Source organism: Nicotiana tomentosiformis, chromosome 9 (assembly GCF_000390325.3).
Source record: "Nicotiana tomentosiformis chromosome 9, ASM39032v3, whole genome shotgun sequence".
Taxonomy (NCBI): Eukaryota; Viridiplantae; Streptophyta; class Magnoliopsida; order Solanales; family Solanaceae; genus Nicotiana; species Nicotiana tomentosiformis.
The window spans coordinates 41,198,502-41,224,600 of NC_090820.1; the positions used below are offsets into that span (position 1 = coordinate 41,198,502).

General features: G+C 40.4%; 1 protein-coding gene across 1 annotated transcript; it reads left to right on the forward strand.

Annotated features, from left to right (window-relative positions):
• The first annotated feature begins 21,959 nt into the window (after positions 1–21,959).
• On the forward strand, positions 21,960–23,681 carry LOC138898656 (vicilin-like seed storage protein At2g18540). Its single transcript, XM_070184736.1, has 3 exons — positions 21,960–22,040; positions 22,146–22,637; positions 23,079–23,681. The coding sequence occupies exons 1-3, from the start codon at positions 21,960–21,962 to the stop codon at positions 23,679–23,681; spliced, it is 1,176 nt and encodes a 391-aa protein (XP_070040837.1).
• The last annotated feature ends 2,418 nt before the right edge of the window (positions 23,682–26,099 follow it).

Consider the following 26,099-nt stretch of genomic DNA (forward strand, 5'->3'; position numbering starts at 1 on the left):
ATGTCTGGACGACTAGTAGTCAAATAGAGTAGATATCCAATCATTCCACGTATTTTGATTCATCTACTCATTTTTCTTCTTCATCTTTGTCAAGAGATGTAGCTGGACTCATGGGAGTCCCAATTGCCTTGGCATTGACCATTCCAAATTTTTGTATTAGCTCTTTTGTGTACTTTGTCTGACATATAAAGATCCATTCATCTAATTGATTAATTTGGAGTCCAAGGAAGAAAGTTAATTCTCCCATCATGCTCATTTCAAACTCGCTTTGCATGAGATTTTATAATTCCTTGCATAAAATAGGGTTAGAACTTCCAAATATAATATCATCAACATAAATTTAAAAAATGAGATTTCCAGAAGATGATCTTTTGATAAAAATAGTAGTGTCAATCTTACCTCTCAAAAATCCATGACTAACCAAAAATGTGCTTAGTCTTTCATACCAAGCTCTAGGTGCTTGTTTAAGCCCATAGAGAGCCTTAGTCAACTTAAACACATGATAAGGAAACTGTGAGTTTTCAAAACGAGGAGGTTGTTTAACATAAACCTCCTCATCAATGAAGCCATTTAAAAATACAATTTTAACATCCATTTTAAATAGTTTAAAACCTTTAAAAGAAGCATACGCTAATAAGATACGAATTGATTCTAACCGTACTACCGGAGTGAAGGTTTCATCATTGTCGACTCCTTCCTATTGAGAGTAACCCTGAGCGACTAGCCTTGCTTTGTTCCGGATAACTTTACCTTCTTCATTAAGTTTGTTCTTGAATACCCATCTGGTTTCTATGATTGCTGCATTTGCTGGTTTGGGCACCAATGTCCAAACTTTATTTTTATCAAACTGATCAAGTTCTTCTTGCATAGCCTGTACCCAACTTGAGTTTTTCAAGGCTTCGTCAACTTTATTTGGCTCTATTTGAGATATGAGTGCGATGTTAGCCTTTTTCTTTAAAGCTCATCTTGTTTTCATTCCATCAGTTAGATTTCCAATGATGAACTTCTGAGGATATTCTGGTCCGCTTCTCCACTCATTTAGTACTGCTTCAGTACGTTGATTAGTCGACTCATTCTGAGGTTGATCATGCTCACTAATGTCTCCATTAGTCGACATTGGGGTTTCAGTTGTATTGACATCAGTTTCTTTTGAAGTCTTCTGCTCACTGATCTTTGGCTAATCTCTTCATCACCTGCAAAATCTCCTTTCTCGGCTATAGAGTTATTATCATAAAAAATAGCATGAACTGATTCCTCTACGCATAGGGTACACTTATTATAGATTCTAAAAGATCTACTATTATTCGAGTAGCCATTGTTGTGGACAAAGCATTTGCTTCCAAAGGGGTGAAAGTATCCAATAATTGGTTTCTTTACCTTTCCATAATTCATATGGAGTCTTCTTCAAAATAGGTCAAATTAACCATTTGTTGAGAATATGACAAGCTGTGCTAACTGCTTCTGCCCAAAAATGATTTAGGAGGGAATGTTCTAGTATCATGGCTCTTGCCATATCCTGTAGAGTTCTTTTCTTACGTTCAGCCACTCCATTTTGCTGTGGTGACCTAGGTGCTGAGAAATTATGAGTGTATCCTTGACCGTTGCAGAATTCATCAAAAGCTTTGCTTTCAAATTCTCCTCCATGATCACTTTGAATAGTTGCAATAAGATGCCCATTTTCTCGTTCAATTCTTTTACAGAAAATATCAAAAAAATTCAATGCTTCATCTTCATGAGATAAGAAAATCACCCATGTAAAACGTGAGTAGTCATCAACACTAATAAAAGCATATCGTTTACCTCCAATGCTAATAGTTTTAGTAGGTCCAAACAGATCCATGTGAAGCAATTGTAAAGGTTTGGTAGTAGACACAATGTCCTTGGTTTTGAAAGACTTTCTAGTTTTTTTTACCAATTTGACATGCATCACATACATGATTTTTAGAAAAATTGAGCTTGAGAAGACCAATAACTAAATCATGCTTGGAGAGCATTCCAATTAGATGCATCCTTGCATGACCAAGTTTTTTATGCCAGAGCCATGGATCATCAGATATGGATGCTAAACAGATATGACTATCTATATTTTCAATGCCATCAAGAATGTAGACGTTTCCATATGTTTTACCAGGAAGAATAATCTTACCTGCCTCATCTTCAGTAGCACATCTTGTTTTCTTGAATTTAACTTTGTACCCAGAATAATACAGTTGACTTATACTTAGAAGATTGTAATTGAGTCCATCCACAAGATATACCTCTGTAATATCACAATTATTGTTGAATGGAACTGTGCTAGTAACAACTATCTTTCCTCTTGAATCATCTCCAAATTTGACATTTCCTCCATTTATTTTTGTGACTTCTTTAAACAGATTTTAGTCGCCCGTCATGTGACTGGAACACGCATTGTCGAAATACTATTTTCCTTTGCAACTCTTTCTGTGGTGTTCCTGCAAATTGAATTATCACCTTTTTTAGGTACCCCAAGCTTGCTTGGGTCCTTGTTGGTTAATTTTACTAGAATCAGGGTTGTTTTTGGGTTTCCAAAACCATCCGAAAATATTTAATTTACGAAATCTACAAAAAGAGTATTTATGTCCAACTTTATTACATTAATGACACATAGGGGTTGATAAAGTTTTCAATCTCCCACTTGTGTTAGTACTTGTAGACTCAGTTCTAGCAAGTCCTTTTCCAATTGACTTGTAAGTCTCCTGGTTAGATTTGACAGAACTGTGACTGGTGGACTTGCGCATGCCATTAAGTTGCATTTGCAATTCCTGAACTTCATCTTGAAGTATATCTCTTTCGATTTCACAGACTTCAAGTGTCACGACCCAATTTCACCTATAGGTCGTGATGGTGCCCAACACTATAGCTAGGCAAGCCAACAAATACATTAAACATATATCGATAAAATTTAAATCCAAGAAAAATAATAAGACACCAAATTATACCAATGTGTGTGCCAAGACCTGGTGTCACAAGTGTATGAGCATCTAGTAGATTATATAAAACCTCAAATATTGTCTGAAATAAAAATAGACAGAATAAAAAATAGAAGAAGAGACATTGGTAGCTGCAGAACGGCTCAGAAAGGCAGCTCACCACTATGCCCCTGGATAGCATGGGTGCAAGACGATAGGTTCTCCACTAGTACTTGCCTCAGGTCCTGCACAAAAAGTGCAGCAAGTGTAGCATGAGTACGTAAACAACGTGTACCCATAAGTATCAAGCCTAATCTCGAAGTGGTAGAGACGAGATGGCCGACTTTGACACTCACTAAGGGTCAACAATAATAAATCGAATAAATTATAATTATTCAAATCAGCATGATTCACAGAGTTAACAATAATTTTATTCAATTAGCAGAAATAATAAAAATCCTTCAAATGCAACAATTTCCAATATATTAATTAAATCCTTCAATTTCAATAAAAAAAATCCAATTTATCAAATAGCTTCACAAGCTGCAATTCAATTTCAATAAATTTCCAATTTATCAAATAGCTTTACAAGCTGCAATTAACTGTCCAAGTATCATGTAATTATTATTATTATTAAGCACGATTTCTGACGAGGTCATACGGTCCGATCCAGAGTTTCGTGTACACTGCCGAGGGACGTGCGGCACGATCCATAGATGCATCTATCCTGCTGAGGCGTTCGGCCCGCTCCACAAGAAAGGAGGACATTTTCTTATGTACCTATGGAATGAGAGTATATTTATTATAAGATAAATTCTGGAGGAAGAATAATTTTTCTTAACAATTAATTAATTTAAACAGAAATTTTATGCATATGAGATTTTCATCCTTTAATATCTTCCCTAACAATTCACAATATATATATATATATATATATATATATCAAATAATTTAATTAAGTAAAGACTACAATTTACACAAGTAATTCATGCTTTTGAGTCCTAAACTACCCGGACTTTAGCATTTAATAGTAGCTATGCACGGACTCTCGTCACCTCGTGCGTACGTAGACCCCACAATTAGCAACAATTATTTAATTTAATCACCTATGAGTTAATTTCTCCCGCACAAGATTAGACAAGAGACTTACCTCAATTTGCTCCAATTTAATCCACTAGAAGGCCCTTTCCTCGATTATCCAACTTTGATTGGCTCGAATCTAACCAAAAATAATTCGATACAATCGCTAAAATTTATAGGAATCGATTCTATAAGAATATACTACATTTTCAATAAAAATTCCGAAATTAATTAAAACTTCGTCCGTGGGGCCCAGGTCTCGGAATCCGGTGAAAGTTACGAAATTCGACAACCCATTCAATTACGAGTCCAACCATACTAGTTTCACTCAAATTCGACTCCGAATATACCGAAATCTCAAAAATTAATTTCTATGAGATTTCTAAAAATATTCCAAATTTCAATCTCAAAACACTAATTAAATAGTGAAAATAATGATATATTCGTGTATATAGACTAAATCCGAGTTAGAACCACTTACCCTAATGTCTTTTTCTTGAAAATCTATCAAACATCGCCTCTGCTTAAGCTCCAATTTGTTAAAAATGGTGAATGAGACGAATGCCCTCTTTTATAATTCTGCCCAGGTAGCCCTCGATCATGACCTCGATCCTCGGCCTCGATCTTGGTTCGATCATGGCCTCGATCCTCGGTCTCGATCGTGGCTTCGATCCTCGGCTTCGATCGTGGTTTGATCATGGCCTCGATCCTAGGCCTCGATCGTGGCCTCGATCCTCGGCCTTGATCGTGACTTCAATCATGGCCTCGATCGTGGGTCTCGATCCTGGGCCTTTATCTTGGGTCTCGATCTTGGGCTCGATCTTGGGCCAGAAAGTCCAGCAGAAAGGAAAAATTGCAGCAGCTGTTTTAAGTCCAACGTTTGATCCGTTAACCATCCGAAACTCACCCGAGGCCCTCGGGACCTCAAACAAATATACCAACAAGTCCTAAAACATCATACAAACTTATTTGAAACCTCAAATCACATAAAACGATGCTAAAACCATGAATTATGCTCCAATTCAAGCTTAATGAAACTTAAAATTTCCAACTTCTACATTTGATATCGAAACCTAGCAAATCAAGTGCGATTGACCTCAAATTTTGCACACAAGTCATAAATGACATAATGGAGCTATAAAAATTTTCGGAACTGTATTCCGACTCCAGTATCAAAAAGTCAACTCCCTGGTCAAACTTCCAAACTTAAATTCTTATTTTTGCCATTTCAAACCTAATTTCACTACGGACTTCCAAATAAAATTTTGATCACTCTCTTAAGTCCAAAATCACCATACGGAGCTGTTGGAATCATAAAAATTCTATTTCGGGGTCATTTGTACATAATTCGACATCCGGTCACTATTTGAACTTAAACTTTTACTTTTTTATCAAAATTCTATATCTCGGGCTAGGGACCTCGGAATTTGATTCCGGGCATACGCCCAAGTCCAAAATCACGATACGAACCTACCCAATCTGTAAAAATACTAATCCGAGTCCGTTTTTTCAAAATGTTGACCAAAGTCAACTTAGTTGAGTTTTAAAGCTCTAATTCATATTTTAATCCATTTTTCACATACAAATTTTACGGACTACGCACGCAAGTCGAGGCATGATAAATAGTGCTTTTCGAGATCTTAGAATACAGAATTAATCATTAAATTTTAAAGATGACATTTTGGGTCATCACATCACGCTTAAGTTCCCAGTCCTTCTTTTACCTATTGAGTCTCCTTAGTTCATTTATTATTTTTTGAGACTTCTTCAGGGTAAGGTCAAGAATATCTTGTAATTCATTACATCTATCACATTTATAGGATCTTACCTTACTTGTTTTACCTCGTTCCATGAAACAATTTTTAGTATCTTCCTTGCATTCGTCATCTGATGCATCTTCATCAGTCTAGCAACCAGAGTATTTGTTCATGTTGTTTTCCAAGATGTCCATGAAGCACAAATTTGCTATTTATTCGTGTTCTGAACTGTCTTCATCACTCCATCTTCCAAAGCATTTGTTTTATTGAACTCTCTCGAAACTTTTCTTTTAAGATCTAGGCATTCAGATTGAACATGCCTATACCTTCCACACTCATAACACTTTCTATCATTCTTGTCTTGTTCATTGTATTGTCTGGTTCACCTAGATGGCATCCTTCCCCTTCTTGTGTTTCTATACCTTCTCATCAATCCATCCATGTTTCTTGATACCATGGCAATTTCTTCTTCAAGAGCTTTTGTGTGGTCATCAATATCATTTTCAGGTCCTTCAATAGTAGTTTTGAAGGAAACTATTTTCTTCTTTTCTTCCTGACTTGTTTTCTTGAGATGGGTTTACTCGAATGATATAATATCTCCTCATAGTTCATCATATGAAAGTTTGTTTAGATCTTGAGATTCGAGTGCAACTACTTTTGTCTGCCAAGTGGTAGGTAAACTCCTTAAACAATTTCGAACTTGATCACCACTTGAGTAGGGTTTACCAAAGGCTATTAGATCACCAATGATTTTACTGAATCTTGCAAACATTTCCTCAATGGATTCTCCTTATTTCATCTTGAAGAGTTCATAATCATGAACCAACATATTTATCCGAGTTTCTTTCACTTTGCTGGTTCCTTCATAAGTGACTACCAATTTATCCCACATTTCTTTAGCTGTATCATAGTTTGAAATTTTCTCATACTCTTCTCCACTTATAGCATTATAGAGCAAGTTTCCTGCCTTAGCATTAACCTGGATGACCGCTATTTGCTCATCTTTGAATTCATCTATCTCTTCAGGATCAGCGGGTGGTTAAGCTACTGATGGTAGTGGATAGTTTTCCTTTTTTATAACGCACCATACTTTGACATCATAGGATTTTGCATAAATTTCCATTCGCACTTTCCAGTGAGAAAAGTGTTGTCCATTGAAATATGGTGGCCTAACTTGCGACGTTGCTTCTTGAAAGAGTACTCAAATAGTTACTTTATTTGCCATTATCTTTTCTCACAATTTGTTAAGCAAAAAGTGTGAGACCTATTCTGATACCAATTGAAAGTGCAAGAGGGGGGAGGGGTGAATTGTAATTTTTCTTTTCTTTTTCGAGGTAGTCGACTAACTTGCATTTTAGTCGACTGGGATTTTCAAAACTATATATAATAAAATACATTACAGAAGGTACATGACCCAGAATGTTTTATACTAGTTCAGATTCAGAGTGAATCCTACGTCCAGTCCCCTTGGGTTGGAAGGGTGATCTCTTTCAAGTATGACGTGGCTTAGTACATATGGGTTGATGTTGTTATACACCAACAACTTTTGATCACTTTGTTCTTCTCTCTTATAATCGATACAAGGCCTCACCAGTGTTCTTCTCTCTCTCTCTCTCTTCTCTTCTTAATTACACAGGAAATCTATAGTAGACTACAGTGCTTCTTTGAAGTAAAACAAAGAGATTGAAATTGGTTTGATCAAAGTATATCCTTCCTTGGTATCTTCTGTAGAATATAGATGGCGATTTGATCTCCATTCTTCACGGCGTGATAGTGTAATGATTGAATAACTACCCAAGGGAGTTGATTCTCAAAATCAATCAAGGTGATTTTATTCTAAAAATAGAATGGACTTTTCCTTTTGTTTCTTCATTGGTTTCCTTTTCCTTGTGGGCCATTAAGAAGAATATTCTTTGAAGATCTTTTGTGTAGGTTTCGGGAGAGTTTCAGAGTGATATGGGACACATAGTCCCTAAGTTAGAAGTTTAAGTCGTAGGAGTTGACTGTAGGTTGACCTGTGTGAAGACGACTCCGTAATAGAGTTTTGATGGTTCCAATAACTCTAAAGGGTAATTTTGGTCTTACGAGCATGTCCGGATGTTGATTTGGAGGTCCGTAGATCATTTCGGCGTAAATTGGCGAAAGTTGAAAGATTTTTAGAATGTTTTACCGGGAGAGGAATTTTAGATATCGGGGTCGGATTTTGATTTTGGAAGTTGGAATAGGTCTGTAATGTCAATTATGACTTGCATTGGTTTAGGAATTTGGAAGTTCTTAAGTTCTTAGGCTTGAATTGATGCGCGATTCATGATTCTAGTGTTGTGTGATGTGATTTGACACTTCAAGCATATTCGTACGATATTTTAGGACTTGTTGGTATGTTTGGTTGAGTTCCTAAGGGCCTCGGATGTGCTTCGGACCATGTTCGGCGCTTTTCGGAACCTTGAAGAATATTCAAAGCTGCTGAATTTGCTGATGTCTGGTTTCCTTCATCGTGTTCGTGAGAGAGGTCAAACGTTCACGAAGGGTACTTGGGAGGCAAGTGAGATTTTTTCTTCACGTTCGCGAAGATGGCCACGCGTTCGCGAAGAAGAGAGGCAGGCTAGGCGAAATGAGGTCAGATTTGAATAATTCTTGGATGGCTGGACTCGATATCGAATGGGTATTTGATTTTTTATAATTTTGGTCGGGTTTTGAGATGCGGGCCCGGATCGACTTTTTGGGGCAATTTTCTTAATTCTTTGCTAAGATAATAATTTCATAATTTAAATTAGCCTCCTATGGTAATATGATAGTATGAAATTTTTTTGGCTAGATTCGATCCATTCGGAGTTGGAAAATCGAGGGAAAGGCCTTCTAGTTAATTGATTTAGCATGGTTTGAGGTGACTTGTCTAACCTTATGTGGGGAAAATTTCCCTTAAAAATTGGTATTGTTGTGATAATAGTAATATGTGGAGTCCGTGTATACAAGGTGACGAGTGCGTACACGTGCTAAATATTGAGATTCCAATTTTTGCTACATAGTTTCCTTTTAATGCTTTAATGGAGTTACTTTATCATGTTATAGTCACCACGTTTAGTCTAATTTTGCATGTCTACTAGTCTTATCTCTTATTTGCAACTTGTACTACATGTTTAGTTGAATTACTTGCTTTCTTAATTCCGTATTCATTGTTTAACTGTGAGATTCTTTACTTGAAACTTGCTATCCTTTAAATATCTTGCTGTTGAGTTTGGTATTGAGTTGCAAAGGCCGTGGTTTTTATTGAGGCAAAGTGTAAGTTGTGAAACATCATTTTATTGAGTTGTTATGTTTTGGCATTTTTGTTATTGTTGAGAGTATTGTTTTGTTGTTTATACGAGTTTTCTGATGTGCTGTGGTTACTATTTATACGAGGTTTATGTCGTGTCATTGTTACTATTGATACACATGCGGTGGTATAAGGTATGGGTATTAAAACACATGCGGTGAGATAAGGTAGACTTGATATGTGTGACTAGTAGGGGAACTACTAGAAGCCATGTGATATGATAAGGTGGGCTAAAATGCGAGGTGCTATTTCGGGAAAAATAATTTTCAGAACTAAATGTAAAGCCCCCCGTAGTGATATTAGGAAAGACTGTGATTTAATTTTATGATTTGGAGACTACGAGGCGGTACCTCAGGAGTGCCCCTGCTGATCTTTCTCTATTTGTTGTATTTTGTTTGGTTGTTGTTTTCCTTAACATGTAAAATCCTTGTTTTCCTTTTGTGTTGTATTAGCTGCCCTCGTGTTGTTATCTTTCCATAAATTCTTTATGTTTTCACTTCCTTGTAATTATACTTATATTATTATATCTTCCGCCTTGTTTCTTATTATCTCCACTAGGGCCTTGACCTAACCTCGTCACTACTCTATCGAGGTTAGGCTTGGAACTTACTGGGTACCGTTGTGGTGTACTCATACCACGCATCTCCACATGTTTTGTGCAGATCCAGGTACATCTTATCAGTCTCGATATTAGCGCGCTGAGTTGCTTCATTTGGAGACTTCAAGGTACACCTTCCCGCGTCCGTAGGCCTTGGAGTCCCCTTCTACCCTGTTCTTCCTTGTTTCTTTACATTCTTATAGACAATGATGTATAAGATTATTCGATAGTGTATCTAGAGCTTGTGACTTATACCTCATCAGGTTTTGGGAATTGTACGTATTGGGTTTACAATTTTATATACGTTATTGTTGGAGTTTTGAAATTCTAAGTTTTTATTTATTGTTTCTGCATGTTGTTTTGGTTACCAAGTCTTAGAGAGTAGGTGTTGTCACGACATCCTACGGGAGGAAATTGGGATCGTGACAAGTTGGTATCAGAGCTCTAGGTTCATAGGTGTTATGAGTAATACACAGTTTTAGTAGAGTCTCACGGATCGGTACTAAAACGTTTGTACTTATCTTCGGGAGGCTATGGAAATATTATGAAAAGCTTCACTTCTTTGATTCTTTATCGTGCAAAATTGTTGACTTCGACATTCTTATTTTCTGTCTTTCTATTCTCTCACGAATTGTGAGGACATGCAAAGCCGGATCGGATGACCAGACACCCGAGCCCCTTACTAGAGCCGTGAGAGGCCCGGGTAGAGGCCGAGGACGTCCACGTGGTGTAGCCAGAGCATCTGCACGAATTGCTATAGAGGAGCCACCAGTAGCTCATGTTGGAGAGCAGGCACTTGAGATGCCTGTTACTGCACCCGCACTCCAGGAGACCTGCGCCTAGTTTCTGAGCATGTTCGGCACTTTAGCTCAGGCAGTGTTGATCCCACTTTCTCCTACCACATCTCAGGATGGGGGAGGAGCACAGACTCCCGTTGCCCGTACCCCAGAGCAGCGGGTCCAGGTTGACTAGGTCCCAGAGGTCATACCATTGCAGTCGGTCGCCCAGTTCAACTCGATGTTAGGGCCGCAGTTTTCAAGGGGGAGCAACTCATGCTCGAGAGGTACAAGAAGTACCACCCTTATACTTTCAGAGTATGCCCAGTGTTTTCTTTAGGAGTACCACCGTATCCTCCGTACTATGGGTATTGTGGAGTCTAGTAGGGTTGTTTTCACTACGTTCCAGCTTAAGGGAGCAGCTTATCAGTGATGGCGAGCATATGGGTTGGGTAGTCCGACCGAGGCAGCTTCACTTACTTGGACTCAGTTCTCGGATATGTTCTTAAGGGAGTTTGTTCCTTAGAGTCTCAGAGATACAAGGCGCGTAGAGTTTAAGTAGTTGCACCAGGGTTCTCTAATCGTGTCGAAGTATACAGTCTGGTTGAGTGATTTGGCTAGGCATGCACCAGCCTTGGTTGCTATTGTTAGAGAGAGAGTCCTCGATTTATCGAAGGGCTCAACCTAGGTATCAGATTTAGCATGGCCCGAGAGTTGGAGATGGACATCGCATACCAGCAGGTAGTGGGGATCGTTAGAAGATTGGAGGGTATGTTAACTCGGGAGAAAGAGGAGAGGGAGGCCAAGAGGCTACGAGATTCTAGCACATATAATGGTACGCGTTCCCCAGTTGCAGCTCATCATGGTAGGGGCTATGTGAGTCACCATTTTCATTCAGCACTTCCAGCTTCTAGCGGTATTACGGCCACTCCTAGGCTTTATGCACCGCCATTGTCTAGTGCACCTCTTGCACGGAGTGCTTTCAATGGTCAGTCCAGCCGATCAGGTGCGAGCCATCCATATCAGCCCCATCCTCCGAGGGCTTATTTTGAGTGCGGTGACACTCGTCATATGGTAAGGGATTGCCCCAAACTCAGGAGGGGTGCACCTCCACCGACTAATCAGGCTCTACGTATTCCATTGGGTCCTCAGGCTTTTAAGTCCATGGTCGTCGTACTAGTTGCCACTCCACTAGCATAGCCAGCTAGAGGTGGGGATCGTGCAGGTAGAGGTCACCCTAGAGAGGGAGGGCAGGCCAGATATTATGCTCTTCCTGCTAGGATGGAGGCAGTTATATCCGACTCATTCATCACAGGTATTGTTCCGGACTGTCATTGAGATGCATTAGTCTTTTTTGATCTAGGCTCCACTTATTCCTATGTGTCATCTTACTTTGCTCCATATTTGGGTGTATCCCGTGATTCTTTGAGTTCTCCTGTCTATGTGACCACATTTGTGGGAGATTCTATTATTGTTGACTGTGTGTATCGGTCGTGTTTAGTTGTTCTTGGTGGTTTTGAGACCAGAATCGATCTATTGTTGCTCAGTATGGTAGATTTTGATATTATTTTGGGCATGGATTGGTTGTTGCCATATCATGTTGTACTCGATTGTCACTCCAAGACCGTGGCTATGCCAGGATTACCGCGGATAGAGTAGATAAGTGCTTTAGATTATGTTCCTAACAAGGTTATCTCATTTCTAAAGGCTCAACGTATGGTTGAGAAAGGGGTAATGCTTATTTAGCTTTCGTGAGGGATGTTAGTGTTAATACTCCTACCATGGAGTCAGTTTCGGTAGTGAGGGATTATCCAGATGTATTTTTGGTGGATCTTCCAGGCATGCCGCCCTATAGGGATGTTAATTTTGGCATTGATTTATTACCTGAAACTCAGCCCATTTCTATTCCACCTTATCATATGAACCTAGTAGAGTTGAAGGAGTTAAAGGAACAACTACAAGAGTTGCTTAATAAGGGATTCATTCGACCTAGTGTATCACCTTGGGGTGCTACGGTCTTGTTTGTAATGAAGAAGGATGGTTTTATGCGCATGTACATCGATTATCGCCAATTGAACAAGGTTACAGTGAAGAACATGTATCCATTGCCACGTATTGATGACCTATTTGATCGGCTACAGGGTGAAAGAGTGTTCTCCAAGACTGACTTGCATTCAGGCTATCATCAGTTGAATATTCGGGAGCCAGATATCCAAAAGACTGCCTTCAGGACTCGGTATGGTCATTACGAGTTCCTTGTGATGTCTTTTGGGCTGACCAACGCCCCAACAACATTCATGCATTTGATGAATAATGTATTTCAGCCCTATCTTGACTCATTCGTCATTGTGTTTATTGACGACATTCTGGTGTACTCCCGGAGCCGGGAGGATCATGAGCAACATTTGAGGACCTTGCTTCAGACCTTGAGAGAAAAGAAGTTATATGTAAAATTTTCAAAGTGTGAATTCTGGCTTGATTCAGTGTCATTGTTGGGCCATGTAGTGTCGAGTGAGAGGATCAAGGTGGATTCGAAGAAGATTGAAGCAGTGTAGAGTTGGCCCAAACCGTCTTCAGCTATGGAGATCCGAAGTTTTCTTGGTTTGGTGGGGTATTACTATCAATTTGTAGAGGGTTTCTCGTCTATTGCAGCACCTATGACCAGACTGACCCAGAAGGGTGCTCCGTTCAGGTGGATCGAGGAGTGTGAGGAGGGCTTTCAAAAGCTTAAGACAGCTTTGACTACAGCCTCAGTGTTGGTGTTGCCTTCGGGTTCGGGGTCCTATACTGTGTACGGTGATGCATCGCATATTGGTCTTGGCACGGTGCTGATGCAGAATGGTAGGGTGATTGCCTACGCGTCTAGACAACTAAAGGTTCATGAGAATAACTATCATGTCCACGACCTCGAGTTAGAAGCTATTGTTCATGCCTTGAAGATCTGGCGGCACTATTTGTACGGTGTCCCTTGTGAGGTCTACACCGACCACCGGAGTCTACAACACCTGTTCAAACAGAAGGATCTTAACTTGCGGCAGCGAAGGTGGTTAGAGTTTCTTAAGGACTATGATATCACCATTCTATATCATCCCGGGAAGGCCAACGTGCTGGCCGATGCCTTGAGTCTCAAGGTGGAGAGTTTGGGTAGCTTAGCATATCTACCAGTAGCAGAGAGGCCATTAGCCTTGGATGTTCAAGGCTTGGTCAACCAATTTGTTAGATTGGATATTTCTAAGCTGAGCCGAGTTTTGGCTTGTGTAGTTTTCCGATCTTCTCTTTATAATCGTATCAGAGAGCGTCAATATGACGACCCCCATTTTCTTGTCCTCAAGGACACAGTTTAGCACGGCGATGCCAAGGAGGTCACTATTGGAGATGACGGTGTATTACAGATGCAGGGCAGGCTATGTGTGCCCAATGTAAATGGCTTGTGATTTTCCAGGAAGCTTATAGTTCGCGGTACTCCATTCATCCGGGTACCGCCAAGATGTATCAGGACTTGAGGCAGCACTATTGGTGGAGGAGGATGAAGAAGGACATAGTGGAATATATAGCTCGGTGCCTAAGCTGTCAGAAGCTAGAGATTCCAGAGTGGAAATGGGAGCGGATTACTATAGATTTTGTTGTTGGGCTCCCACAGACTCAAATGAAGTTCAATGCAGTTTGGGTGATTGTGGATAGATTGACCAAGTCAGCTTATTTCATTCCAGTGGTGACTACTTACTCTTCAGAGCAGATGGCTCGGGTTTATATTCGCGAGATTGTCAAGCTTCATGGCGTGCCAGTATCTATCATCTTTGATCGGGGAATGCAGTTTACATTGCAGTTCTGGAGGACCGTACCGCATGAGTTGGGCATGTGGGTAGAGTTGAATACAACATTTCACCCTCAGACGGATAGATAATCCGAGCGTACTATTCAGATATTGGAGGATATGCTTCGTGCGTGTGTAATGTAGTTTGGGGTTCTTAGGATCAATTCTTGCTGCTTGCGGAGTTTGCCTATTACAACAGTTATTAGTCGAGCATTCAGATGGCCCCATATGAGGCTTTGTATGGTAGGTGGTGCCGGTCTCTGGTGGGTTAGTTTGAGCCGGGTGAGGCTAGGCTATTGGGTACAAACTTGGTTCGGGATGCTTTGAAAAAGGTTAAATTGATTCAGGATCGACTTTCGTACAACCCAATCTAGACAGAAGAGTTATGCGGATCGGAAGGTTCGCGATGTTGCATTCATTGTTAGGGAGAGGGTCTTGCTTTGGGTTTTACCTATGAAGGGTATTATGAGGTTCGGGAAGAAGGGCAAGTTGAGCCCTAGGTATATGAGACCTTTTGAGATTCTTGAGAGGGTTGAAGAGGTGGCCTATAGACTTGCACTACCACCCAGTCTAGCTGTAATTCATCCAGCATTCCATGTTTCAATGCTCTAGATATATCACGATGATCCATCTCATGTGTTGGACAAGGATTTGTCTTATGTTGAGGAGCCGACGACCATTTAGGATAGGCAGGTTCGAAAGTTGAGATCGAAGAACATTGCTTTAGAGAAGGTTCACTGGAGGGGTCATCCAGTCGAGGAGGCGACTTGGGAGACCGAGCATGATATGCGTAGCCGTTATCCTCATCTCTTCGCCACTTCAGGTATGTCTCTATACTCGTTCGAGGACGAACGTTTGTTTTAAGAGAGGGAGGATATAACGACTCGGCCGATCATTTTGAGTGTATTAGCTCTAATCCTCTATTTATTTCCTCCTTTGTATTATATTGTAGTTACATGACTCGCCGGGGTGTTTGTTATGGTTTCGGTAGAGTTTCGGAGTGATATGGGACACATAGTCCCTAAGTTAGAAGTTTAAGTCGTAGGAGTCTACCATAGGTTGACTTGTGTAAAGAAGACTACGGAATGGAGTTTGGATGGTTCCAATATCTCCATAGGGTGATTTTGGTCTTAGGAGCATGTCCGGATGTTGATTTGAAGGTCCATAGGTCATTTCGGCATAAATTGGCAAAAGTTGGAAATGTCGAAGATTGTTGAAAAGTTTGACCGGGAGTGGACTTTTTGATATTGGGGTCAGATTTTGATTCCGGAAGTTGAAAAAGGTCTGTAATGTCAATTATGACTTTTGTGCAAAATTTGGGGTTAATCGGAGTTGTTTTGGTATGAATCAGCGTTGGTTTCAAAATTTGGAAGTTTATAAGTTCTTAGGCTTGAATCGATGCGTGATTCATGATTCTAGTGCTGTTTGATGTTATTTGACGCTTCGAGCGTGTTCGTATGATATTTTAGGACTTGTTGGTACATTTGATTGAGGTCCCGGGGACCTCGGGTGTGCTTCGAACCATGTTCGGCGCTTTTCAGAACCTTGAAGAATTGTTGATGCTGCTGAATTTGCAGATTTCTGGTTTACTTCAACGCGTTCGCGAGAGAGGTCTTGCATTCGCGAAGGGTACCTAGGAGGCAAGTGAGATTTTTTCTTCGCGTTGTCGAAGATGGCCACGCGTTCGCAAAGAAGAGAGGCAGGTTGGGGGAACCTCACGTATTGGTCTACGCGTTCGCGAGTAAGTCTTCGTGTTCGCAAAGCCTAGGATCATTTGGTCATCGCGTTTGCGATTGGGTCCTCGCGTTAACATAAGAGGAAAATTGGGCAGTAGCATTTTGTGCTTCGCGAACGCGAGGCAATTTCCGCGTTCGCAAAGAAGGAATTGATGGCTAGCAGACTTAAGTTCAAAAATCGAGGGCTTATTTCATATTCCACAATTTGGAATTAGAGAGCTCGGTATGAGGCGAACTTTCGAGGGAATGTTAGAGGGATTGTTGGGGTAAGAGTTCTTAACTCGATTTTGATTAAATTCCACTAATCTATCAATGATTTTATCATGTAATTAGGGATTTGGGTTGGAAAAATTGGGGGGAAAGTGTGAAAGTTCTTAGGCTAAAATTTTGAGTTTTGAAAGGCAAAATGAGGTCGGATTTGAATAATTCTTGTATGGTTGGACTCGATATTGAATGTGTGTTCGGTTTTTATAATTTTGGTCGGGTTCCGAGACGTGGCCTGGGTCAATTTTTTTGGGGCGAGTTTTTCAATACTTTGCTAAGATCATAATTTCAATATTTAAATTAGTTTCCTATGGTTATATTTATAGTATGAAATTGTCTTGGCTAGATTCGAGCCGTTTGGAGTTGGAAAATTGAGGAAAAGGCCTTTAGTTGATTGATTTAGCGTGGTTTGAGGTAAGTGACTTGTATAACCTTGTATGAGAAAAATTTCCCTTAGAAATTGGTATTGTAGTGATAATTATAATATGTAGAGACTGTGTACGCAAGGTGACGAGTGCGTACACGTGCTAAATATTGAGATTCCGATTTTAGCTACGTAGTTTCCTTTTCATGCTTTATAGTCACCCCATTTAGTCTAATTTTATATGTCTACTTGTCTTATCTCTTATTTGCAACTTCTACTACCTTGTTTAGTTGAATTACTTGCTTTCTGATTTCCGTATTCATTGTTTAACTATGAGATTCTTTACTTGAAACTTGATATCCTTAAAATATCTTGTTGTTGAGTTTGGTATTGAGTTGCAAAGACCATGGTTTTTATTGAGGCAACGTGTAAGTTGTGAAATATTATTTTATTGAGTTATTATATTTTGGCATTTATGTTATTGTTGGGAGGATTGTTTGGTTGTTTGCATGATGTTTCTGCCGTACTATTATTACTATTGGCACAAGGTTTCTGTCGTATCGTTGTTACTATTGATACGCATACGGTGGTATAAAGTCTGGGTGTTGAAACGCATGCGGTGAGATAAGGTGGGCTTGATACGCATGGCTAGTAGAGGAACTACTAGAAGCCATGCGGTGTGATAAGGTAGGATAAAAAACGGGGTGCTATTTCGGAAAAAATAATTTTCAAAACTAAATGTAAAGGCCCCCACGGTGATATAAGGAAAGACTATGATTTACTTTTATAATTTGGGGGCTACGAGGCACTACCTCGGGAGTACCCTTGCTGATCTTTCTCTATTTAATGTATTTTGTTTGGTTGTTGTTTTTCTAAACATGTAAAATCCTTGTTTTCCTTTCGTGTTGTATTAGCTGCCCAAATTTCGTGTTGTTAACTTTCCGTAAATTCTTTATTGTTTCACTTCCTTGTAATTATCATTATATCATTATATCTTCTGCCTTGTTTCTTATTATCTCCTATAAGGCCTTGACTTGACCTCGTTACTACTCTACCGAGGTTGGGCTTGATACTTATTGGGTACCGTTGTGGTGTACTCATACTATGCTTCTGCAAATGTTTTATGTAGATTTAGGTAAATCGTATCAGTCCCGGTATTAGCGCGCTGAGTTGCTTCGTTTGGAGACTTCAAGGTACACATGCTCGCGTCCGCAGGCCTCAGAGTCCCCTTCTACCCTGTTCTTCCTTGTTTCTTTAAATTTTTATAGACATTGATGTATATGATTATTCGGTAGTGTATCTAGAGCTTGTGACTTATACCTCACCGGGTTTTGGGAACTGTATGTATTGGGTTTGCAGTTTTATTTACGTTATTATTAGAGTTTTGAAATTCTAAACTTTTATTTACTGTTTTCGCATGTTGTTTAGGCTTACCTAGTCTTAGAGATTAGGTGTCGTCATGACATTCTACAGAGAAAAATTGGGATCATAACATTATGCTGATTGATTGATGCCTTCCGTAAATGGTTTATTCGAATATCCAGTTTCCATAGAATGCGCGGTCACATCAATTGTACTCCTTGATTCTTGCCTTTGGATCTTGACTTGCATGTTTGCTTCCTTGATTTTTACTTTCAGATCTTCTGCTAGAATCTTTCCTATTCTCGTGACATCCTTCTTTGGAATTGATTTTCTACAAGTAGAATTAAGTTATTGTCTCATTAAAATCCATATCTAACAAATCATTCTTGTTTATAACTTCGGCGTTGTAAGATTTTTTTCAATTCTTTGAATGTCTTTTTAAATATTTTCAAGCTCAAGCTAATTCGATTATTAAACGATTAGATTAGAAAATATGCTGCCTTATAGCCTGTTTCTTCCTAAAAGCTTGGTCAAACACTTCAATTTCTTAAAAATATACTTTTGGGGGTGGGGGAAACTTTTTTTCCCTTGGAAAAGGTTGACCAAATAAACTATTAACCTTGAATATCTTTTAAAGCTTAATGACCTATGAAACTGATGGTTTTACCAATTTTTGGTATTATAAGTGAGATGAAAATTGTACAAGTAAAAGATGATATTCTAATTTTTTTTTAAAATGTTTCTATTGCTTATATATAAAATAATTTTAATATTTTCTCTAACAGTTCCGTCAGTTGAAAAAGGTTTTTAAACTAAAAACAATAAGATATAACTTAAGATTAATAATGTATCATGAGAATGCCATATTGTTAATTATAAAAGTTGATTATCCAAATATAATAAACTTTCTTGCATTTTAAAAAACTATAAGGATAAACATCAAATAATATATATAAAAAATTTACTAAAAAGGTTTAGGGCCTCTTTTAAGTTTTGGCTTTAGGCCACATACTAGATTGATGAGTATTATGATAAATTATGCACTTCATTTATTATTTTTTAAGGGGTGTACAAAATTGTGGATAAATAAAAGTAAACGGAGGGAGTAATTAGTTAATCATAATTGTTACCTCATACTTTAAAGTGATAGTATGTTTGTCTGTGCAAAATTAACAAAGGTATAATTTCAATACTATTTTCTTTGTAATTAATAAATTTCTCAACCTTTCATATTAAATGAAACAAGAAAACGTAAAAGATAGATTCTCCAAAGATGACACTTTAAATTCTGTAACGCCTATCTATTAAGACTAACCTATCTGTCATTACATCCCGATCGAGGGGCAATCAATCAGCAGTGTGAAAGCCGGCGGAATGATCGGTAGTTTCTTTTTCTTTTTTGCTTTTCGTGTGTAACAGAGGTGATATTACTTACTTCTCATTGCGCCATGCCTTGTGTGTAGATATGAGTTTTCTCAAAAATTAAACTGGGTCAACTCCAACTAATATAGCAGTTGAGCTCTTAACCATAACCCTGATTAATGGAGTCAAATAATGATCTGGACTGCTCTCTAATTATTTTTTATGTTCTCTGTCGGATCTTTTGCTGTGTTAGATTTCGATTATGGGTATCCAATGAAGACCGGTTTCTTAGCAGATGAAGACAAAAATAAGTTCTGAACATTAATTAAAGTAGTCTCATTCCCTAATTTTGTGATTAAGAAAGTACGAATCTAGTCTTGATTGAAGGGGAAAACTCAACAGTATCACGTGCCTAGTGAAGCAATCTCATTAATAAAACTGACTGCTAGTTCCAAAACACGGTTTAATTATGCATTGATTCAATTAATATCTGTATCTTCGTATATTATATATTGCAAAATAATGCTTCGTTCCCGATATTTATTAAGGCTAAAATCTGTTTCCAGTTGAATAAAAATGTACTTATCGCAGCCAAGTGTTCCATTTTATCAATATTCATGCAACTAATTATAAATCCCTTTTATTTTCTGGTTAGGAAGAATCATTTGGCACAAGAATTAATAAATCATACTATGTGTTATTTTCATAAAATGCATTCCTAATCATATTTAATAAAATTTAAATACTCCCTCCGTTCAAGTTTACTGACTTGGCACACACCTTAATAAACAATACGTTGAATTGAATTGAACGTTGAATTCAATATCTTAATATACAATATCACCCATATTATTTATTATACGTTGAAAATGAATTGAAAATAAATAGTGCTTAATACGAAGGATAAAATAGATATAAAATGGTAAATTATCAGATACCCCATTTATATAGTAGGAGAGATTTACCCTAAGTACAATTCCATAAAAGGTAAAAATCTTCTGTTTAACTAATCACGGTACTCTGCCGATACGTGCTGAGATCTACGCCGTAATATCCGGCCAGTCGTGGATATCACGGCCTTTTGTTGGTCATGCTCGACTATCTGGTAATGCTCTCCGAGGCTTTTGGGGTTCGAACTGGACCTGGGGGTCATGGCCCCATACTCCCGAGGGCCGGTGTTTTGCCCGGGCCCCGGATCATGGGGCCCCTTGCCTCGATTCCAATTTCGTGCCTTTGCGTTTCTTGCTCCATTCGCTTCATCGGAAACCGAGGCGTCCCATGGGATCGGTTTCACCCGTATACAGATAGTCCCCTCATTTTCCGAAGAGTAAGTTCACGGAAACAACGAGAAACGACATGAGCACTTCGATTCCTTCTTCAATACGCCATGACAGAAAAGTCAAAGAATCCGAAACGTCCCGTCAGATGCGTCACAATGACTTCAAACACGTGTCGGCCATCGGCAGACCATCCCTGGACGCGAAATGGCGCGGAGCCTCTATAAATACTCCCCTCCTTCGTTTATTTTTTACCTTTTGACCAAGCTTCTACCTTCGAATCTTCAAGATATCACTGCTCTTCTTCATACTCCAACATTTTTACCTCCGTTCTTCAAGATTTCTTAGCAAATTGCAAGATTTCATTTATTTTCTATCCAAACCAACACACTTGATTTTCTCAGCAAAGCTTTTACCTTTCATCTCCCAACCTTTCTTCATATTCTTCAAGCTTTTTCCAGAAAACAATGGCGAAAACTTTCAAAACCTTTCCCCAAAAAGTTACTTCTTCTTCTTCTTCACAGCCGACCACCGAAGTCGAGGAGACCACTCTCAATGTGGTCGTCCTCGAGAGAACCACTCCAAGTGTGGCTACCAATTAACCGACTCCCGAGCCTCCCTTAAAGATGTTCGTGCCCAGGGGGGTGCTAGATCACGAATGATTTTAAGGTCCAAAAGCCCTTGTCGGTGCAAGGCCGGTGTGAGGCGGTATCAAGGTATATTTGCTCCATTACCGAAGATGTCCTTCCTACAGTTTGAAAGGACTGCGGCTGCACGGATAAGGAAATAGTGATTCCCGGGCCTGATGACTCCATCACTACTCATTTGGAGGGGTATCTGAGTGTTTACACTTATTCCTTAACACTGGGCCCAATGCAACCGGTTATTCCGGACTTTTGTAGAAGGTATCAAGTATGCCTCGGTTAGATCCACCCATCGTTGTGGAGGATCGTAATCCTCCTCCGATTCTTCGTGAACAAAATCGACTCCTGCTTGTTCACCATCGATCATCTACTCCGCTTGTACAGTCCCCAAATATTCCAGAGGGATTGATAAAGCTCATACGCCGGGCTAGCAAATCCTTATTTTCAAACATCGACGAGGATCAGGATCAGGGCTAGTAGGGACGCTTTTTCCGGGTGAGGACCGCAGACTATATCCCTGTCGGGTTTAGGCCATTCCCCGAGAAGTGGATGTATCACGTAAGCATAACTTTCTTTTAAATGTCGATTTTACATTTTATCTCCTTTTTCCTCATCGATATTTGTGGTGGTGCAGTCCTCGCTCGAGTTTAAAACGCCATTCCTCGACTCAAGGAGTAGATCGATGACATTTGCGCACAGATGCCTTATTCTGAATGCTCATGGCGTGATCTCTCGAAGGGCCATTGGGAGTCCCGTTCTCACGGTAAAATCTCTTTCCCGGATAAGTAACATTAGACTCCCTTTTAAGATCACATTCTCATGTCCTTTCTTTTCTTCTCGCAGGCTTGCCTACGACTATTAAGCTTAGGCCTTTAGTAAGGGGCGAAGACCTGTTCGTCGATCCCTCCACTTCGGGAAACTCGGGGCTACAGCAGAAGAGAATAAGAAAAGGAGGGATACGAGTTCCCCGAGCTTGGAGAAGAAGAAGCCAAGGAGAAGGTTGGCCCGTAAGCGAAAGGATAGTTCTAGCTCTCGAGCACCCGACTCGGACTCGCTTTATCGATTCAGGGACGATCTCGAGGAGGATGGCATTCTTGTGTCTCATAAACCGATCTCCCCCAAAGAACGGGTAGCTGTTGAACAGGAGATTCATGAGGCCGATCTCTCTCAAATTAGGGAGGTCAACGAGGAGAACAGGGCCGAGTCTTCCCGGGATGCCGACCATGACCCGAAGGAGGCACCCGATGTAATAGATATTTCAGGGTCGCCTTCTTACACCAAGTTCATGCTCGAAGAGGCTCGAATTGTGAAGAAGCGATCCAATGAAGGGGCTCCTGGTGCGGACGATTCCCCTTCATTCGTGTTTTGAGGGAGTAGACTCGGCCGCTTTGGAAGACTTCACCAGGCTGGGCGACCTAGAGGTGCCGAGGAAGCAGCCGTCTTCAGAGACCGGTGGGCTGAATTTGAGCCCAAAGTTGATCAACCAGTTTCCCGCCCCGAGTACGGATCCCGGCTGTAAGCAGTCAATAATCATCACCGTCCCGGAGGATGCCCGGGTTCTTATCGCCCCCGTTGGAGTAGCGAGCTATCTCCGGTGCCTGGTAACCAAAGAAGACCAGACGAAAATGAAATAGGTGGGCGTGCCGTGTTTGTTCAACGAAGTGCAGCAGGCGCTGAACCGGGTAAGGTGTCATCACGCTCTTTCGTATTCTGACTTAATTTTTAATGTCCATCATGTCTTCTCTCTTTTATCTTTTTTCAGGCTTTGGTACTTCACCATGAATGTTTTCTCAAGCACTAGGCCGAGGCTAACCAGCTCGAGGCCAAGGTCAGGGAGCTCGCCGAGAAGAGGGATACGTATAAGCTTCTGAGTAGGCAACACGAAGAAGCTGTCAAGAGCCTTCGGGCCGAGTTAGATACGACTCAGAAGGAGTATGCCGACCTGCTGGACCAAGTAAAGATTTTTGAAGTTAGAGATGACGAGTTAGCCATGGATACTAATGACCAAACCTCACAGGTCCATCAAAAGGTTGACAGGATCAACCAACTCCGAGCCGAGATGAATGAGGTCAAGGCCATGGCCGAAGAGTGGAAAGGAAAAATGGACCGACTATCTTCGGAGAAGGAGACCGCCTGGGAGCAGCTGGCATCGGCAATGGTCCAACTCCGAGTGGCAAAAAAGAAAGACAAAGCACGAGCTCGACAAAACGAAGACCTCCAGTATCAACTGGGCTCGACTATTACTGAACGGTATGCCCTTGGCATGGAACTCGAAATAGCGAGGTCCATGACGAAAGTAACTAGGGCTGATGCTGAAGAGATGGTGGCCCACTATAGGGCTGATGTTGAGGCGTCCGAGGTCCACCTGAAAGTTACTGTTGAGTATGTAAAGCGGTTGTCTTGAAGGGAGACTATTGAGGAGGTCCATACCCGAGGTTTCGACCTGTCGTTCAAAATCGAAGATGCCAAAAAGCTTGAGGCTGAGGCCAAGAAGATGGCTGACCCCGAGGGTGAGGAAGGCTTTGAGGGCTCCGGCGAACCCAAGGATGGGGAAGACCCTGACGGTTCTGGTGACGAGGCGGGTTCTGGTGAAGATTATGCTTAGGTGCCTTAGGGATTGTTCTTTGTTTTTGTATTTCATACACTTATTTTGTTGAGGCCGTTTCCGTTGTCCTTTGTAAAGACTTTTTTGGAATGTGTATAAGGCTTTTTTTTTCCTTTTCGGTAATTTTCGAGTCTATTAATTTTGGCATCCTCTTTATAATTGCAAATATTTCAAATGCCTTAGCACGGAATAAAAATGTAGTAATAAGTCTTTGTTCGGAGGTTCGAACAAGACTTGTTCTCGATGTGAATTTTGTTTGAAACTTGTGGGGGCTCGGTATGACCAGAAGCTTTCCTCAAAGTGCTTGTTTAGATGTTTTTAGACTATAATTTTGCCGAGGGTAACCTCTGAACCGGTTTAGAATTTTGAATGCCTTATGTTTTGATTACGGGCATCGGACATCGCTGGGCCATTTCTAGGGTGGTCGTGGCCTTTTAAGTTCAGGAACTACCTAATAGGATTTGTACCTCCGGGCTTCGATAGACTAAGCCGTCCGAGTTTGTCTTGGATGGTAGTCCCCGAGTCGGGGTAACCATAGCCTTTTAAGTTTAGACACTACCTAATAGGATTTTGTGCCATCGGGATTCAATAGCCCGAGCTGTCCGAGTTTGTCTTGGACGATATTCCCCGAGTAGGGGTGATCTATTGGATATGAAAGAGGCTGCCCTTGGGCTCAATATCCTTAAGAAACAAAATTTAATAGTCTTAAGGGGAAAAATATATATCTGTAAGGTAGAAAATTTCTTTCATTCCTGTGTGTAATATACAAAATTATAAGTGTGTACAAGCTTCGTGTTATGGCTTAGGTGGTCTATGCGGGCACATTTCATTTGACCATTTGGCCCTTACAATAAATCCTATCCACCGAGCATAGACTGCTCAAGCATTCCTTGCTAAAAATCATTACCCGAGGTTGATGTCCCCCAGTATTCGAGGTCGATTGTCGAGAGGGCTCGGATACTGTTGACGTGACCATCGACTCTTGTTCACCAACCAGTATTTGATTCTAAGTTAGCACGATCCTCTGTTTCCTCATTAAAAACCATGTCGGAAAACCCATTTGGGACAAAACCAGTTCAACGGAAAAAGAGTGCAACGCGTGCTTTCAGGCCTAACAACTACATCATCCTTTGGTTGTTGTCTACAAGTGTTAGACCAATTTGCAATATATGTAAAGAAAAGAATGAATGGGGTCGTACCTTAGCAGTAGTATCTCTTTAAATGGATTACGTTCCAGTTATTCGGTAGTTACTCGCCATTCCCTGCTTCGAGTTTGTATGAACCTTTACCGATAATCTCGATAATTTGATATGGGCTTTCCCAATTTGGTCCCAGCTTCCCTTCGTTCAAGTTCCGAGTGTTCAATGTCACCTTTCTTAGCACAAACTCCCCGATATTTAAGTGTCAGAGGTTACCTCTCCGGTTGAAATACCTTTCGATCCGTTGTTTTTGGGCGGCCAACCGGACGAGGGCGGTCTCGCGCCTCTCATGCAGTAGTTCTTGGCTCGTGCTCATGGCCTCAACATTTTATTCTTCGGTCGTATATCAGAACCTGAAACTCGGTTCCCCTACCTTAACCAGTATTAGCACTTCATCACCGTAGAGCAATGAAAATGGGGTGGCCCTGGTGCTAGACTTTGAGGTCGTACGGTATGCCCATAGGACTTCGGGAAATATTTCCTTCCATTTTTCTTTGGTGTCGGTCAACCTCTTCTTAAGGTTTTGGAGTATGGTCTTGTTTGTAGACTCCGCCTTCCCGTTTCCACTGGGGTTATAGGGTGTTGACATGATCCTTTTGATCTTATGGTCCTCGAAAACTTTGCTTACCTTACTGCCGATGAACTGTTTCCCGTTGTCACATACAATCTCGGCCGGCATTCCGAACCAACATATTATGTGGTCCCAAAAAAAGTCAATAACTTATTTTTCTCTGACTTTCTCAAATGCCTGAGCTTCAACCCATTTAGAAAAATAGTCAATCATAAATAATATAAATTGAGCCTTACTAGGTGCCCATGGTAGGGGACCGATGATGTCCATTCCCTATTTCATGAATGTCCAAGGTGACAAGACCAAATGTAGTAGCTCCCCGGGCTGACAGGTCATCGGTGCGTGCCTCTGACAGCCATCGCATTTCCGTATGAACTCCTTCACATCTTTCTCCATGTCGAACCAGTAATAGCCGAATCTGATTATCTTACAAACCAACGATTCGGC

Bases quoted from the DNA above. Each gene is read 5' to 3' on its own strand.
- LOC138898656 (XM_070184736.1), top strand. From the start codon at position 21,960: ATGACATTTGCGCACAGATGCCTTATTCTGAATGCTCATGGCGTGATC. The intron at 22,041-22,145 runs GTAAAATCTCTT...TATTAAGCTTAG, and splicing joins TTGGGAGTCCCGTTCTCACG to GCCTTTAGTAAGGGGCGAAG. The intron at 22,638-23,078 runs GTGTTTTGAGGG...CTCAAGCACTAG, and splicing joins CGGACGATTCCCCTTCATTC to GCCGAGGCTAACCAGCTCGA.